The sequence below is a fragment of the Etheostoma cragini genome, chromosome 18 (genome assembly GCF_013103735.1).
Source record: "Etheostoma cragini isolate CJK2018 chromosome 18, CSU_Ecrag_1.0, whole genome shotgun sequence".
NCBI lineage: Eukaryota > Metazoa > Chordata > Actinopteri > Perciformes > Percidae > Etheostoma > Etheostoma cragini.
Window position 1 is genome coordinate 10,674,114 of NC_048424.1, and position 15,917 is coordinate 10,690,030.

At 43.1% G+C, this 15,917-nt stretch overlaps 1 protein-coding gene across 2 annotated transcripts in view; it reads right to left on the bottom strand.

Annotated features, from left to right (window-relative positions):
* Positions 1 to 9,045: 9,045 nt before the first annotated feature.
* LOC117961235 (prospero homeobox protein 1-like) overlaps positions 9,046 to 15,917 on the bottom strand; it is a 28,073-nt gene continuing 21,201 nt past the window's right edge. For both annotated transcript variants that reach the window (XM_034899753.1, XM_034899754.1), the window contains exon 5: positions 9,046 to 10,141. In XM_034899753.1, the coding sequence (XP_034755644.1) occupies positions 9,956 to 10,141 (186 nt within the window). In that variant the 3' untranslated portion in view covers positions 9,046 to 9,955. The remainder of the gene's footprint in view (positions 10,142 to 15,917) is intronic.

Below are 15,917 nucleotides of genomic sequence, written 5' to 3' on the forward strand. Positions count from 1 at the left end.
GGGGGGCTAAGACTGGCTTCCAGCTCCTGCAGCTGTCCCGGTTGTCACTCCTTGTCTTAAGGCTCACTCCTGGCTCAACGCTCCATCCCATGGATCAAGGGGATGTGTGCAGCACATGTGTGTGTGTATGTGTGAGAATCTCAGGCCTCCAAAGATACTGTGAGGCGATTCTCGGTACTGAGCAGCATCTGAAAAACGGCCACAGACACAAAAGGCTAGCTGAACAGTGTTAAGACCCCTTCAGCATAGAGCAGACCTCAGGCATGAGGTCATCAGCCTTGGTTTAGCAGCCTTTGTCCTGTAGCTTGATTGACAGGAGGGATGGCTAACAGACAGTTGTGGGATGGGATGGGTTACATAACATGGATGTCACTCAAGGTACAGCAGATCTCCAATAAAGAATTTTGTGATAAATTACTGAATTACTGAATTTCCTTGAAATACAGAAAACCAGAGCATGGTGCATACATGATTAAAACAAACAGACGCAAATGTACATTACATACCAATACACAGTGACATCCAAGCTTGGTAATCTTTTCGCACCTCCGCACTGTGGGTCTCACCTTAATATGGATAATGAAGTCGGTGAATCTTTTAAATCTGTGTCGATAACAGGTGATAAGCTAATATTCCATCAGTAAGCCTATGTGTTTGTGTGTGTGTGTGTGTGTTACAAAGGAGAAAGACAAGTCTCTTCCCACCTCTCTCTCTCTCTCTCTCTATCTCTCTCTCTCTCTCCCTTATGTCTCAGAGATTAGCCTTTGCTCAAACACCTCCTGTTCATCTAAGTAATTAAAACATTAGAATTACTGGATTATAAACTGCTTTCGATTTAATCCAGCACTCAATGCTCTCACCATCTTGCCAAATGGGTCAATGGGAAATATAATGGGCCTCTCTGATTTCTGATTCAGGGATCTGCAAGAGGCAAAGGATGCCAATAATGGCTATTAAAATAGAGAGAGAGAGAGAGAGAGAGAGAGAGAGAGAAAGAGAGAGAGAGAGAGAGAGAGAGAGAGAGAGAGAGAGAGAGAGAGAGAGAGAGAGAGAGAGAGAGAGAGAGAGAGAGGGCCCAGGCCGGCTTTGCCCTGAGTGCCATCTGTCTTGGACCCACTAGACCCAGTTTTGACTGGAGGAAGCCAAACCAGTTCAGGCTCTATCTCTGCCCCCACGCACACACGAACACACGCACGCACGCACGCACGCACGCACGCACGCACGCACGCACGCACGTCCACTTCCTGTGACCACTACCTTTGTTCAATTGTTTCAATGCACTGAGAGTTTTTGGTGAGTGGGTTGAATGTTAAAGGCACCTGCAGTTCTTCGATCCTTCTTTGAGAAATTGACCAAGGACAGGCATTGCTACTGTGTGATTGTGTTTGTCGGTTTGTGTGTGCGTCTGTCTGTGTGTGTACATCACAAGACCATTTAACAGGTATTTGCCCCCGGGGCCCCCAGTACACCTTAAAACCCTGGTATCAATGGGTGTCCAGATATAATTTATATCATTTATCCTGCCATTGTCTACTTTTGACACATGTTCTCACATGTGCACACATTTATAAATGTTCACTTTCATTTAGTTTCCAGGGAGGTTCCTCCCTCCTCACTTTTACCCCCTCCCTCACCTCTCTTGGCAGTGAAAATAAAGGTGTGCTGTGGGGATTCACCACTGCTGTCTTCTCACCTAAACTGTCTATTCTTATTTTGGTGTATCAGTATGTGCTTGACAATTTGTGAGTTAACACACTGTGCGCTCGTGCAGCCTTTATGAGCATGAGAGTCCTTTGCAGCGTGTTTCTGCCTGTGTGTTTATGTTTTATGTGTGTGTTCATTATGGTTTGTGTTGCTTGGAACCAGGTATACAAGTTGACACAGTTACAGTTCCTCGCAGAGCGACAGAGGGGCCCTGCCATCCAACAACAGACACTTTGTCGCACTGCTTCTCTTGGCTTGTTATGAACTTCCTTCTATCTCTCTCTTTCTCTCGCTTTCTTTCTCTTTTTTAGTGAGCCCATTTTCTTGTCTGAAGTCTTAATTTGGGGAGCTGGGCCAATGGGGAGAGGGAAGAGAGGCGAGGGGGCCGAGGGAGGGAAGAACGGGGGGAGAGAGGAGAGGAGGTGCGGAGTGGTGATGGCTGCAGACGGACGGCCCTTTGTTCCTCCTTTCCCAGGCTCCTCTCTTGAGCCTCTGAGGCTCCAGTTGCGTTGGAGCCTTCCAGAGAGAGAGAGAGAGAGAGAGAGAGAGAGAGAGAGAGAGAGCGAGAGAGAGAGAGAGAGAGAGAGAGAGAGAGATAGAGAGACAGGCTGAGAGGAAAACGGGGGCACAATGATCTGTCCAACTGGAATCTTCCAATTCCACCAAACAAATGCACACACACACACACACACACACACACACACACACACACACACACACACACACACACACACACACACACACAAATACAGGATCTAGAGATGGACAGAAAGGAATAGGGGGGTGGTAAAAAAACAAACAGATAAATTAAAAGGTTAGGAAAATAAAGCAAATGCAAAGCATAAGGATACGACGAAGACAACATCAATAACAACAAACAGAGAAGGCAAGCTGCACATTCTGACCACTAGGTGTCCCCATCACTGATGCCAAATGTGGGCAAGCCAGAGTTAATCCCACACTGTGCCAGTGGCTCTGGAGCATGAGACCAGTGTGTTGCTCTATCCACAATAGATGAAATCCAGTGTTTAATTACTAACACATGCCGAATGAATCCATCAATCTGTGTAATGTGGAAACATGTTTTCATGCTTTTTAAAACTGGAATCATTTTTGTGTAAAAACCTCAATACTAACCGCAATTATGAAATAAAATGCACTGCTGAGCAAATAGAGAGAGACGCACCCATACATACTCTGTAAACAAACGTCCTCAGATGGAAACTTCAATGATACGTTTTAGTTTCAAGCCCCCAGTCATCTTGCAGGTGTAGGTGTCAATGTGGTTCAAACGGTGGACAGCTCATGTTGGCCTTTGGTAGGAGGATCGCACAGAGAAGAAATCGAAATGAGGTCCTGAGTCCTTGTGTTTCTTCGTCACGAAGTTTCCCAAGCATAATAAGTTACATCAGTGTAAGTGTGTGGTGATATTTATCAAAAGAAATTCTGTTTGTTGTTGGGTTGGCGTACATAACCCACTGACAAGCTGCAGAACACACTTTCCAATAATGTGAAAGCTTACAGAAAACAATTCAGCTGAAAAAAAACACTCTTAACAGTGAATGGAAAATCTTCTTGATCCTGAGCGTGTGATAGCAAGTGACCAGGGAGGGAGGGGGGGACTTGGAGAGGGACCTTGGGGACAACGTGTCAACGTTTTCTGTGCCGGAGCAAGGACAAACATTGGGCAAACATTGGGAAAGACTGGCAGCCTTTGAGATAGGGGGCCGTTGATCTAAGACTGAGGAGCTAAAGTCCACTATCTCCTGTCTGATACAGCAGCCAAGGTCTTGCTGACACACAGAGCCACAGAATAAACATGAGTACCTGAAGATAATGAACTTTGAACCCTCAGCGGGAGAGGTGGAAAAAACAGGAAGTGGTGAAAGTGACTTCAGTGACTTCCTCCCTGCAGGCCAAGAATGAATCAGGTGGAACGATTGTAATGACACAGGTCATTGTACATAAAAGCACACACACATTGTTCAAGAGTGGGAAGCACAGATGTGGTGGGTGTGCATGTGTTTGCCCACATGCGTGTATGTGTGTGTGTGTGTGTGTGTGTGTGTGTGTGTGTGTGTGTGTGTGTGTGTGTGATGGAGAAAGCGAGAGAGTAAGTCTTCAGATGTAGCGACAGATGGTATTTGATTACAGAGCAGACGGTCGGTGTTGTACAAAGATGCTGTCTCAGCCCAACCTAAGGAGCTGTAGCCTCCGGTTAAGGCAAGCGGAGGGAGGCAGGTGGAGGACGAGAGGGAAAAGGAACACAGGAGAGAGAGAGAGAGAGAAAAAAAGAATAAAAGCAAGCAAGCAAGAAAGACACAAAAGAAGCAACTCCAAAAATGAGCATCAAAGCAAAAAGAGTGAAAAGCAGTCAGGCAAGAACAAAAGGAAGAAAAGGAACAGAGCAATGTGCTGTCGTGGTGGAAAGTACAACAGAGGTCATGATAAGAAAAGAGCAAAATGACGCAGAGAGAAAACAAACCGAGCCTTTTTAAAATACGCCTGGATTTTTCTTAAAAGTCTCACAAACTCAACAGCAAATAAAATAACAACAATCTGTGGGAATGTGTCATTGAAAACATAAGTCAGATGGAAATGTTTCTTTAGTAATTGAGTTTAAACTTTTTTTGTTGTATTTCTTAGAATGTACATACACACAATTTATTGGTTACAATTAGAGTTAATACAATTAGCTGATCAACAGATAATCTGCCACTATTCTCATAGTCAAATTAATCACTTTAACAGCAAACAAAAAACATGATATACTCCAAGCTTCTCAAATTATTAGGATTTGATGTATTTATTTTATCATATTTTTTATCATATTTTGTCCAATTTTTTTTTTTTTTAAACAAGCAATTTAAATAAATCTCCTTGGGCTATGGAAAATTATAACAGACATTTGTTACAGGCATTTTCTTACATTTAACAGATAAAACGATTAATTTCAAAGATCATTGTCTGATCAGTCAATAATAAAATTAATCGTTTGTTGCAGCTCTAGTTAGAACAAAGTCAATTTCCAAGTGGTTTGTCTTTCCACTGTTTGATTAAACTTCTATCTCGGCATTTATTAACTTGTCTATATTTAGTCAGCTTATTTGCTGAAGGTTGAATAGATGATTTCATTATGTGTCTGTGTGTCTCTGGCTATGGCGATTGGTGCATTTAGCCCGATGAAGCGGCATCCGCAGTCATCTGTGGAGAGACCCAGGCTGGGAGGTTGGTGCTCTGCTGTCAAACCCCTCATTAGTGCGTTGAATCCCTGCGAGAGCAGACCGGCGCTGAGTCGCTCCAACAGGACAGAGTAACTGACTCTACATGTGTACAGTGATGCTGAATAAGTTATGTGAAAAAATTCAAACATGCACGCACACACACTTTTTGAGTGCATGTCCTAGACAGTGATGTAAATAAACCACAAACGGCACGTGTTTTCTACTCTTTTTCATTTTTATTTCCATTTTTATTCATTTTGCACAAGCTTGCATATATACTGCACATACATTCAGTTCATAGAGGGTGAAGGCACGAAAGGCAATTTGACTACTGGTTGTTTTTGGGCTGGGCCAAAGCAATACAGGGGAAAAGATCTCAAGAGAAAATACAAAACTGCTTCAAACTAGTTTCAGCGTCCTAGCCCACCCTCGGCCCTGTCCCGGAACAAAACATAAACACCTTTTTTTCTTTAAAACTGTCCAGTTCCATTTAGCTGCCAAGATCTTCATTTTATCATTTCTCTCAATTGAATGAGCACGCTAGAAGACTAATTTCTTAAATTCAATTTTAGGTAGATAAGGATTAAAATCTTTTAAATTGGTTCTACATAACGAAATGCAGTACAGCCTTCCCTGTTTGAAAAACAAAAAAAAACAACATCAAATAAATTAGGATAAATTAAACCAATAAATTACACAGAATCTGCGAGACAAATAGACACCAATAACAGAAAAAAGCAGCCATGTCAAGAGTTTTATTTTACAACTTGTGTGTAACCCTTCAGACTGTATTTGAAACATGGCTGTTCCAGTTGGAATTACTGCACTAGAATCGAATAATAATGTCATACAAAAAGCATCAATAAAACACTATTTACATAACATATTGCTAAGTTACACAAAGGCAGTATTTTATCACTGTAAGTCCACAGCATTGATATTTACAAAAAAAAGAGGAGCAATGTCATAAAAAAAAAAAAAAAAGAATTTCTACTGAAAGCATAGAGAAACAAAACCCTCTTTCAAACAGGTCAGAAAACAGATCAGAGGAAATTATCGTAACACACACATGCACACACAAACACACACACACACACACACACACACACACACACACACACACACACGCACACACACACACACGTTGCCAATGCTTAATGAGAATCATTTACATGTCAGGAGGGTACTCCCAGGGGTGGGGGAGGGGCCACAGTGTTGAGAATTGTGTCACTCACTGGTTCACAGGTTCTCATAATCGGTCTTTTCTCTCACACAGACACACACTCATATACGTCTACACACACACACACACACACACACACACAAACACACAAAATGCAAAGCGTACATAAATTCCACAGAAGTCCAAACTTTTACCAACTGTTTGAACCTGGTAGAAAAGGGTATAAATCAATTCTTTCTGTCTCTTTTTAAGCTGTACAACATGGTGTTCCGCCTCCATGACACTGCTCTCCTGATGACAATGAGTTCCTGTCTCTCTCCCAGGTCAGATCTAGAGCTACGACGGCGGCAGTCTGCCCTTGTTTTTGAACGAGACCGGGTCTTGCCAACGGGCCACTCTGTGACATCATCATTACCCCACCGCTAGCAATAATGCATCGTTTTGTCAGCGAAAATTAAAGAAATGCATGCTGGTGCAACTTCAAGGGCACTGCCGACGGGAAACAGCCTCCCGTTAAAGGCATGGCAGGGGACAAAAAACACAAGAAAAACCTCTCCTCTGTGGGTTTTTTGGAAGAGTGGTTATGAGTCCGGTTGGAGACAGCAGGTCATCCCTCTTTTCTTCACCCTTCTTTTTTTAAACCACTTTCACCCTTCTCTAGCACTCTGAGTGAGAATAGAAAAACTGTACAGTTATTCTTTGTTTCATCCTGACAGTATTTACAGTAGCAACAACATTTCATTCTCTTAAAACGGATTAAAAGTTTATTTTCTGATCTCGAGAGCACAGCCATTCAGCACGATACAAAAGGTAAAGAAACCAAAAGGAAAACTGGTCACAAAACCTGCAAAAAAACCTACAACTATTGCTCCTAATTTACCAACAACTCACTTATTCATATTACAGATTTAAACAAAGCTGTCACTATAAATACCTTCAAGACTTCATTAATGAAACAATATTTCATTCATGTAAAAACAGTGCCTTCCAAAGAACTTCCACTACTGTTTATGTTTTTCCCATATATTTCTCTTTTACAATTCTTAAAAAAGGCTATATAAGTATTTCAATAATGCTATCCTCAAAACCAAACGACCCCAGAAAAGGAAAACTTGACAAAAATATTTTCAATGTGGTTTTAAGATCTTGCTAATCCTTTTTGCACGTATCCTGAATTAATCTTTTTAGGCGCAGGAACTCTTTAACTTTAGGGCGGGGTTGCAGGAAGGGGGAGGGTGCGGAGCGATAATCTGTGCATCAGATAAAAGTGTCCTTTCCTTTCTATTTTGTTTGTGGCACTGTAGAGCCTTTGGCTGGTGCTTTGAGACTCTGAGACATGCAGGGCCTAGCCCATCCTTTAGTGAGAAATGTGTCCGTCTCTCTCTCTCTCAGGGCTCCTGTATCTTAAGAAGAACACTGTTCAGGGAGGAGGAGACGGAGGACATAATGAAGGGAGTAGCTCTCTGTCTTTCTCTGCCTCCTTTTGTCAGGCGCTTTGTCTCGCTTAGACAAGTCAGCAGGTTAAGCAACCTGCCCCTTTTGATCTTTTGTGACACACACACACACACACACACACACACACAGACAGACACACACCAATGTCGCCAAGGTGAGACCAACAGCTAGCTTGCACGCATTCTAGAAAGCATTCAAGGCCTCTCATTCCTTTAACTTACCTCATCAAAAGGGCAGCTTACACTAACTGCGTTTTTATATTCTTAAAAGCCTGAGAGGGCGGATCAAATGAATAAGTGTAAGAATAAGAAGAACAGCAGATATACGTACATGTAAAGTTCAAGTGGAAAATCTGGGATTGGAATCTCAGGTAAAAGTGAAAGGAATGCTGTTTAACAAACTGGGCACAGTGGCTTCAAGAGAATCACACTTTGGGTCTTAAAAGCTGCCAGTTTGGGACGGAGGGACAGAGCGGAGGGTTTCAGGTGCGTGTTGCTCCTCACTCTGTGCCTTTGTCCCCGCTCTTTGTAGTGCTGAGAGCTTCTCAATCTACCCCTGGGGTGAGTGCTCACCTCCGACCTCGTATTGTTGCATTGAGAGAGGAGCTAGATCACTCAAAGGCAGGTGAACGTGGAGGGAAGGAGCAGTGTGTGCGTGTGTGTTGTTCTACTTGAAGCAGAATTTTAAAATAAATGCTTGTGTTTTAGCTTATATTTCCCTCTCTCTTTGCCCTCCTTAAATTATCTCCCTCCTTCTGATGCTTCTATTTGTAAGTATTCAATTATCTATTGTTTCAGCGACACTTTACTTTAGATTGCCAGAGTATTCTGATATATTCAAGTATCAACTGCTATTGAAATAACGTCATATTGTTATTTACACCTTGTACAGGCTAATCACAATAAATGCCTGACATATAAACAGGTGGACTTCATCTCTCACATGAGCTATTTAGTGAACAGTGCTATAAAAAGACAAAAAGCTATGCAGTTTTTATTGTCTTCACCAATCCGGGACATGATTAGATGAATAAGATTTATTTGATAGCTGGACAAATGGCTCGTTTAGCGGGAGCAGTTTAGTTGTCAAAGCTGGAGCGGATATGAAAAATTAGCCATTTAAAAAAAGCAGATCACGCGCCAAAAGGCCACACGTCTTCTGCATATTTCTATACTTCTGCATATACTTCTTGTTTCTGCAGCCTTGCTAATTTTCCAGCATTGTTGCCAGACTGGTCCTCTGCAGGATAGGCTAGCCACTACAGGCATGTAGAGAAGCCTACTCGGATGGCTCTCCATTAAAACCCAAAATTGAAACACTTTCCATGCAAGTTGCCCCAAACTACCAAAAAAACAACAAAATATTTAAAAAACAGTCCACTTCAGAGATGGACAAACAAAGACAGGCGTTAGAAGAAGGATGGGAAATGGAAGGGGGGGGGGGGGGGGGGGGGGGGGGGGGGGGGGGGGGGGGGGGGGGGGGCAACATATTTCAGAATCTAAACTCTTTGAATAATATTAATAGCAATAATTTATTTTTTTCTGCAACGGCATCAAGGGACAAACAAATCTCAAAGTGCCCATTTTTAGCAAGCAGTGATGACAAATAATAATAATCCTAAACAACAACAATAATAATAATAATAATAATAATAATAATCAAAATAATAATGTACACCCAATAAACACAATGCCCTATTTGCAGGGAAAACACACTTCAAAACATGGTAGAGCTCAGTAGCTATTGGAAACCAGTCCAAGTCCCACAGACTAGTACAGACCAGTACCACGAGTCCAGTCTTAGTCCAGTCAGTAACCTCACTAGGCCTTGTTTTTGTGTGCATGTGTGTGACTGTCCTGTTGGGGACATCTTCGGTAGCACAGTCTATTGGGCGCCCACTTTGCGGGGACAGTTCATATGGACACCCCAGGGTGCCATGAGTAAAGTCTTAAGGGAACCCAGCCTATGTTCTTAGTAGTGTAAATGGGAACTCAGGAACGTCTTCCACACACTGTGGACTTTGTTAGTGTTGATCCTAAAACAAGCCAAACGGATGAGGGTTCACACGGTCCAAAATACACCCAATAAGATTAGAGTCTCTTCAGTTCAGAATCATACAAAAACAAAACAAATAATAACCATCATGATAATATTATCATATAAGAACAACAACACAATAGCTAGGTCATTTAGGAACTGCCACAGGCTTCAGATTGGGAATGCTACTTCATAACTTTCATACATTCAAAAAAAAAAAAAAAAGGAAATCAAAAGAAAAGTTTTGGGAAAAAAACAACTAAAGAGAATATTTTGAAATTCTATGAAATCAGAGAAAATAAAAAAAAGCGCAAAGCGTTGAGCGAGGAGAAGAAAAAGGAGGAGAGGAAATTTACTCGTGTAGAAGCTCTTGGAGACAGTTTGGGGATTTGAAAATCTCTGGCACTTCGCTGTCCAGTTTGCAGATGACCTTGTAGATCGCCTTCTTCCAGGACGGGTCCACGTCTTTGCCGGCCACGATGGCGTTAAAGAACTCCCTCAGTGTGATCTCTGCCACCTCCAGAAAGCGCTCAGGGACCTTCACAGACACAGGAGAGAAAGAGATGATTATTCAACAATTGAAGAATATTATCTGTATTATATCAGAATCAGAATCAGCTTTATTGACCAGGTATGAAGACACATACGAGGAATTTTCCTTTGGAGCATAGTTGCTCACAATGTGCTTACACATTCAAAACAAACCAACAAACCAACAATATATACACACTAATATATACACACTAATATATACATACTCTAAAGAAACAATGTATAGAGATGAGCAATGAAGAGTCCAATAAAAAATATTTAAATTTGGAACATAGTGCAAAGGGTACTGGGATAAATAATATTAAGTTATTATATTATAATATGAACTGTATGAACATTATGAACAGTTCTGAAATAGGAAATGAGAATGATGAATAAATAATGGATAATAAGTGAGATATGAGAATGAGAATGATGAATAAATACTAAATAAATTGAATAATATTGGAACCAGTTATTATTATTATTATTATTATTATTATATTATTATATCTATATACATCTACAGTATAGAAAGAAAGTCAGCATTTGAATACATTGCTCCTCTGTAGGGAGACCAAATCATTTACAATTGACCCAAAGCTCAAAAGCTAATTGTGTTATTGTAAATTGCAGAAAGTTTCATTGGTTTCTAAAATGCGTGACTTCCACTGGTTGTTAGCTATCATGTTGCAGCAGCGTTTTCTTGCATATTGCTCAACACTGTTATCTCCACACTTGTAGAACATGTTCATATTTTTACAGTGAATGTAAAATCATAAATCTCCTGTCTTTTGTGTATCCACTTCCTTAAAAGTCAATTGAGGCGTCAGCCTGAGAAAAGTCACTTCTTGTGAATTCTCAGGTTTCTCACACCTCCCACATCCCTCAATGCAACACGGTGAGTGTGACATCTTTATGAGTCCCACTGTAAATCTGTGACCAAACGAGAGAGCCGAGCTGAGTGAAGCGCGGCAGAGAGTTGCTGGCGAAAGAGGAAGTACTAAATGCTTTGGGAACGGCGAGACACGCCGCCTCTTTAGTGTCCCTGACAGCAGCGCTCACCGACACCATGGAGATGATTAGTCTGGCAAAGATCTGTGACACCTTCCCCTAGGCCAACACTCTGTCACGCACACACAGTCATGCAGGCGTGAGCACACACACCAGCACACACACCTCCTTGTGCCAAGGAGATGACACATCCTGTACTGTTACAGAGCCCTACATGATGCTCGCTGCACACACACACAAGCTGTATTTGGATGAGTCTTATTCCTCAACTCAAAGCTCCAGGGCGACGCAGCCTTCAGGGGTCACCTGCTTGGATAATGCTGACTGTCTGCCTGCCTGCCTCCCTTGATGCTCTCACACACACAAATTGTCTCATACACACACACACATATACAGCAGCAGCAGCTTGCCCAAATGCCTGACAGTGCGCACTCCGCTCCTCTCATCCAGTGTCCTGCAGATACTCATCAGGAGTGTCAGGACACAGCAAGGTTAGTGGCCGCTGGAATACACACACACACACACACAAACACACACACACACGGGACAGCCACCCGGCCCCCTCGGGGTGATGAATGGAGGCTAAGATGCCTGTGTGCCTGGGGTGTGTGCATATCTCTGTCCACTGCTCAAATGAAAAGGTGAGTCGTGAATAAGGAGCTTGTGTGCTCTGTGTGTGTGTGTGTGTGTGTGTGTGTGTGTGTGTGTGTGTGTGTGTGCGTGTGTTTGACAGAGAGGAAACACACAAGTTCACCCAATTCCCCAAATATTGAATTCCCCTCTGGTAGATGTGGATATAATTCATTGTTTGGGCCGCTGTCTTCTCTGAAAGGCTGGCACAATGACCCCGGTGCGAGGGCAACTGTGTGTATGCGTTGTAAGTGCCTGTGCGGGTTGCGCACCCTTTCCCACAAGACTGCACTAACGGGCAAATGCAACGCTAGCGCCCTATCTGTTAGACGCAGGGGGTGCCGCATTACTAAGAATATTCCTGCATGGAATTTCTCCTGACGTTTTGACTATAAAAGGACAGCAAAACGCTGACTGCAAGGAGAAAGCAATGTCAAGGAGAAAAGGGTATTGGTATTTCAGATCCTCTTGACTGAGAGAGTGAGAATGAGAGGGAGGGAGAGGGCAGTGGCAAGAGAAGGAGGGGCTGAGAACAGTCTAAGGAGAGAGAGTCGAGCGACAGAAGAGAGGGAGTTATTCCTGTCCCATAAGCCTTTGTTTCGGCAGTACATGTGAATTGTGTATGTGAGCAAGCTGCCTCCAGACCAGCCGTGAGCCTTAACTGTTTGCACCCCCCCTTGTTCCACTCCAACCCCCCTTCTCTCTCTTTCTTGCTCTCTCTCTCTCTCTCTCTCTCTTGCTCTCTCTCTCTCACTAGGGTCAGCTGTTGGGCCTTTGTTCCAGAGGCATTGTGGGGGATTATCCAGTGTGGCCGTTCATTCGCTTGGCTATCCAGGAAATGGGGCCAATCGCGTGGCACACAATCCTTCATACATTTTTCAAAGGGCTTTTTAACAACTTCTCAGCACAGCCCGAAATTAAAGGACAGATGTACAAAGAAGGGAGGAGAGAGGGAGGAAGAGAGGCAGGGGAAAAAAACAGTACAGAGTGAGGGATGGAGGGTTGTGTGCGTGTGGAATGATGACTGGAAAAGGTCAACAAGGTGACTGAGAGTTCATCTACACTATGCCAGCTCAATTTGAAAACACAATTTTTTTTTGGTCCACATTACGCCAGCATTTTTCTCATCTGAAAACAGAGCTTCAGAGCGGGCAAATCTGAAAACGCCATCTTTTTGCGTTTTTTTCAATGTGGAAATAGAAGCCTTTGGAACATGATGACGTAAGCCTGCTCAGTCCTGTTCAGCGGCTGACAAATAACGGCCTGTCAACTCTTACTTTCTCTGTGATCACTCATTTTAAATGTAAATATAGACAAACAGACGGTACAGGTTCATTTATGTTTATTTTACTTCACAATCATGACATAGTGATTTGAGCAGTGTCTCTGTGCAGTAGCGCAGGAAACACTGTTCGCCTCATCAGCAGTTTTCTTTATAGTCTGGCATCAAAACACTGTTTTATGGTTTCTCAGGTAAATAGTAATTAGAATTAGAACTAAATTGCACGTTTACATGTAAATAAATATAGTATAAGTGATGACGGAAAGCAGGTCTGAGACTCAGCAGAATAAAACGTCTGTCTGTCCCACTATTTAGCAGATGTTGGCTGGGTGCACAGTTTTATAGTTTGCCTGAAAAAAGAGGGACAACAAGAGATTTAACCATTTTCGTGCGGTTCAGATGTTTCAGCTTTGTCTGAGAGCTTTACAAAAACAACCTAAAAAACACCACCAGTGTGACCTCCGAGGTTGACCTCTTCATGTGTTACACACAGTCACAAAGACACACACACAGACACACACTTGATAAAGTTGTACAACCCTCTGAAAAATAAGAGGTTTTGTTCTGAGAGAAGGTGGGAGAAAGGCAGAGAGGATTGGTGTGTGTGTGTGTATGTGTGTGTGTGTGTGTGTGTGTGTGTGCGTGCGTGTGCGCGTGTGTGTGTGTGTGTGCGGGGTGTCCAAAAAAAACAAAAGCTTTCATGAAAAGGGATATTATTGTAGCTCTACCCCTGTGTAACACAATATGAAAGGAGGAAGAGAGGAGGAGGGGAAAATGGAGAAAAGAATCAGCTATATTACACACACGCTTCCCTAACCTTTGCATCATGCTGTGTGTTGGTTAAATACCAAACAAGGAAAAAAGTTGAAAGAGAAATAAAGCAAGAAAGAAGGACTTCTCTGACAAGAGGCAGCGATGAGGCAGTTAATCACTCTCATTCACTGACTGGCTCGTGCTTCCCCACAACTCTCTCCCCCATTCTCTCCACCTCTCTCCATCTCCCTCTCTCATGACAGGTTGCTTTGAGACAGAAGGATAAGCTCTTTTTCAGAGAGAGGGAATCGGATTTCCTGCTTTTTGATGAGATAATAAAATATGACAGAGGACAATAGGAGCCTGTGGACGGCTTGCTGGAAGCTATTCACTCCAGCAGCGGCCCCTGTCTTAAGACTGCTTAGACAAACGTTTAAAAAGGTAGCCAGAGGCCCAAGCCCTCGAATAAAGGCTACTGTTACACACACTGTGCGCAAGTGTGTGTGTGTTTGTCTTTGCATGTGTTTTTCAGCAAAGCCTGAGAAATCTCTTCTCTCTCGGTGACTCAGGGTTGAGCTGTTTGTTTGGCCAACGTGTTTCTCCCCTTTGCTTTTGGGAACTGTCAGGAGATGTATTGCACCTTCTATTTGCACAGCGCTGGCCAAACAAGACGAGACCCTGGAAGATAAGGCTGTGTGTGTAAGTGAGTGTGTGCGCTAGTAAGCTGTAGCCTTGAAGGATGAAATGCAGGGACACCACATAAGCCCCCGCTGCCAGCCAGGTTAATTCCTAACCCCAACTCAGCCTGGGAATACCGACACTTCCCATGCTTTTTGGTCATTGTATGTGTGTTTGTGTGTGTGTGTGTTTGTGTGTGAGACCGGGAATTGATAGATTTTGTAATGCACTCAATACCATAGCTGGGGTCATCTGGCATTGACTTACAACATGTTTCTTTGCAGTGTATCTTAGGAATATTGTCACTTCTGCTGACAACGAAACATACGTTTCAGAACAAGAGTTGAAACTGAAGTTGAGCAGGCCTGTGACATTTCAGTGAGTCAAGCCAGAGCTTCCCGAACCTCTAACACACACTCACACTGCCCGTGCCTCACGTATCTGCTCTGATCAATAATCTACAAAGGCCTTGATAAGCCCTTGGCCCACACTGTCACTTTAGGCAAACACAACCCATGTCCCCTTTCTTCCTTCTCCCCAACCCCCTCTCCCGCTGATAAGACTGTGCCATGGCTGAAGAGTCCAACCAACTAGCGAGGAAAAGAACAGGCAGAGTCGCAGTGGATCCTTCGTTCAATCATTTCCTTCTCAAGTGCTTAATTTCTTAATTTTAATTTACTTTTTCAAAATTCCTCTCAGATTCTCAAATCTCTTACCCGTGAAGTGTGCTCTTTTCTGTGTGCTTAGGCGACTACTGGGACGGGAAACGGGCCTCAAAGCTGAGCAAACACCAGCCACCCTTCACTCCACTGATAGCCTTGAAAACATGGAGCCTTGAGGGGCTGTTGTGTGTACATGTATGTGTGTGTGTGTGTGTGTGTCCTGCTGTCTGGTGTGTGTGTGTACGTATGTAAGCATGATCACTAGCGTCACATGGGCTCTTCTCAAGGTGCACCTCCACCAGAGTCAAGAATAGGACAGGGTCAAAGACACTGATGAAGTCACTCTCCTATCCCATCTTCCTTGCTCCTCCCTCCATCTTTACTTAAACCTCAACCAACCCACGCACACGCACACGCACGCACACAAACACACACACACACACACACACACACACACACACACACACACACACACAGAGACTAACACACTGCAAATTCATATATTATTAGAGCCTCTTATGACATGTCTTTCCTCCTCTCTTGCCGTCCCCTTTCTTTGCCTTGCTTTATAGAAATTGGGGGTTGTGAGGGTGAGGGTGCTAGCTTTATATCAAACCAAGCATCAGACATAGAAATGAATTACAAACAGCAGGGAAAGCCAGAAATCACAGTTTAAGCCCTTGTTTAGAAATTAAAAAATTCAGGGTCTAGTACGGCAGACGCAGGCAGAGAGAAAGCATTCCAAATGAAGGGGGGGGGGGGGG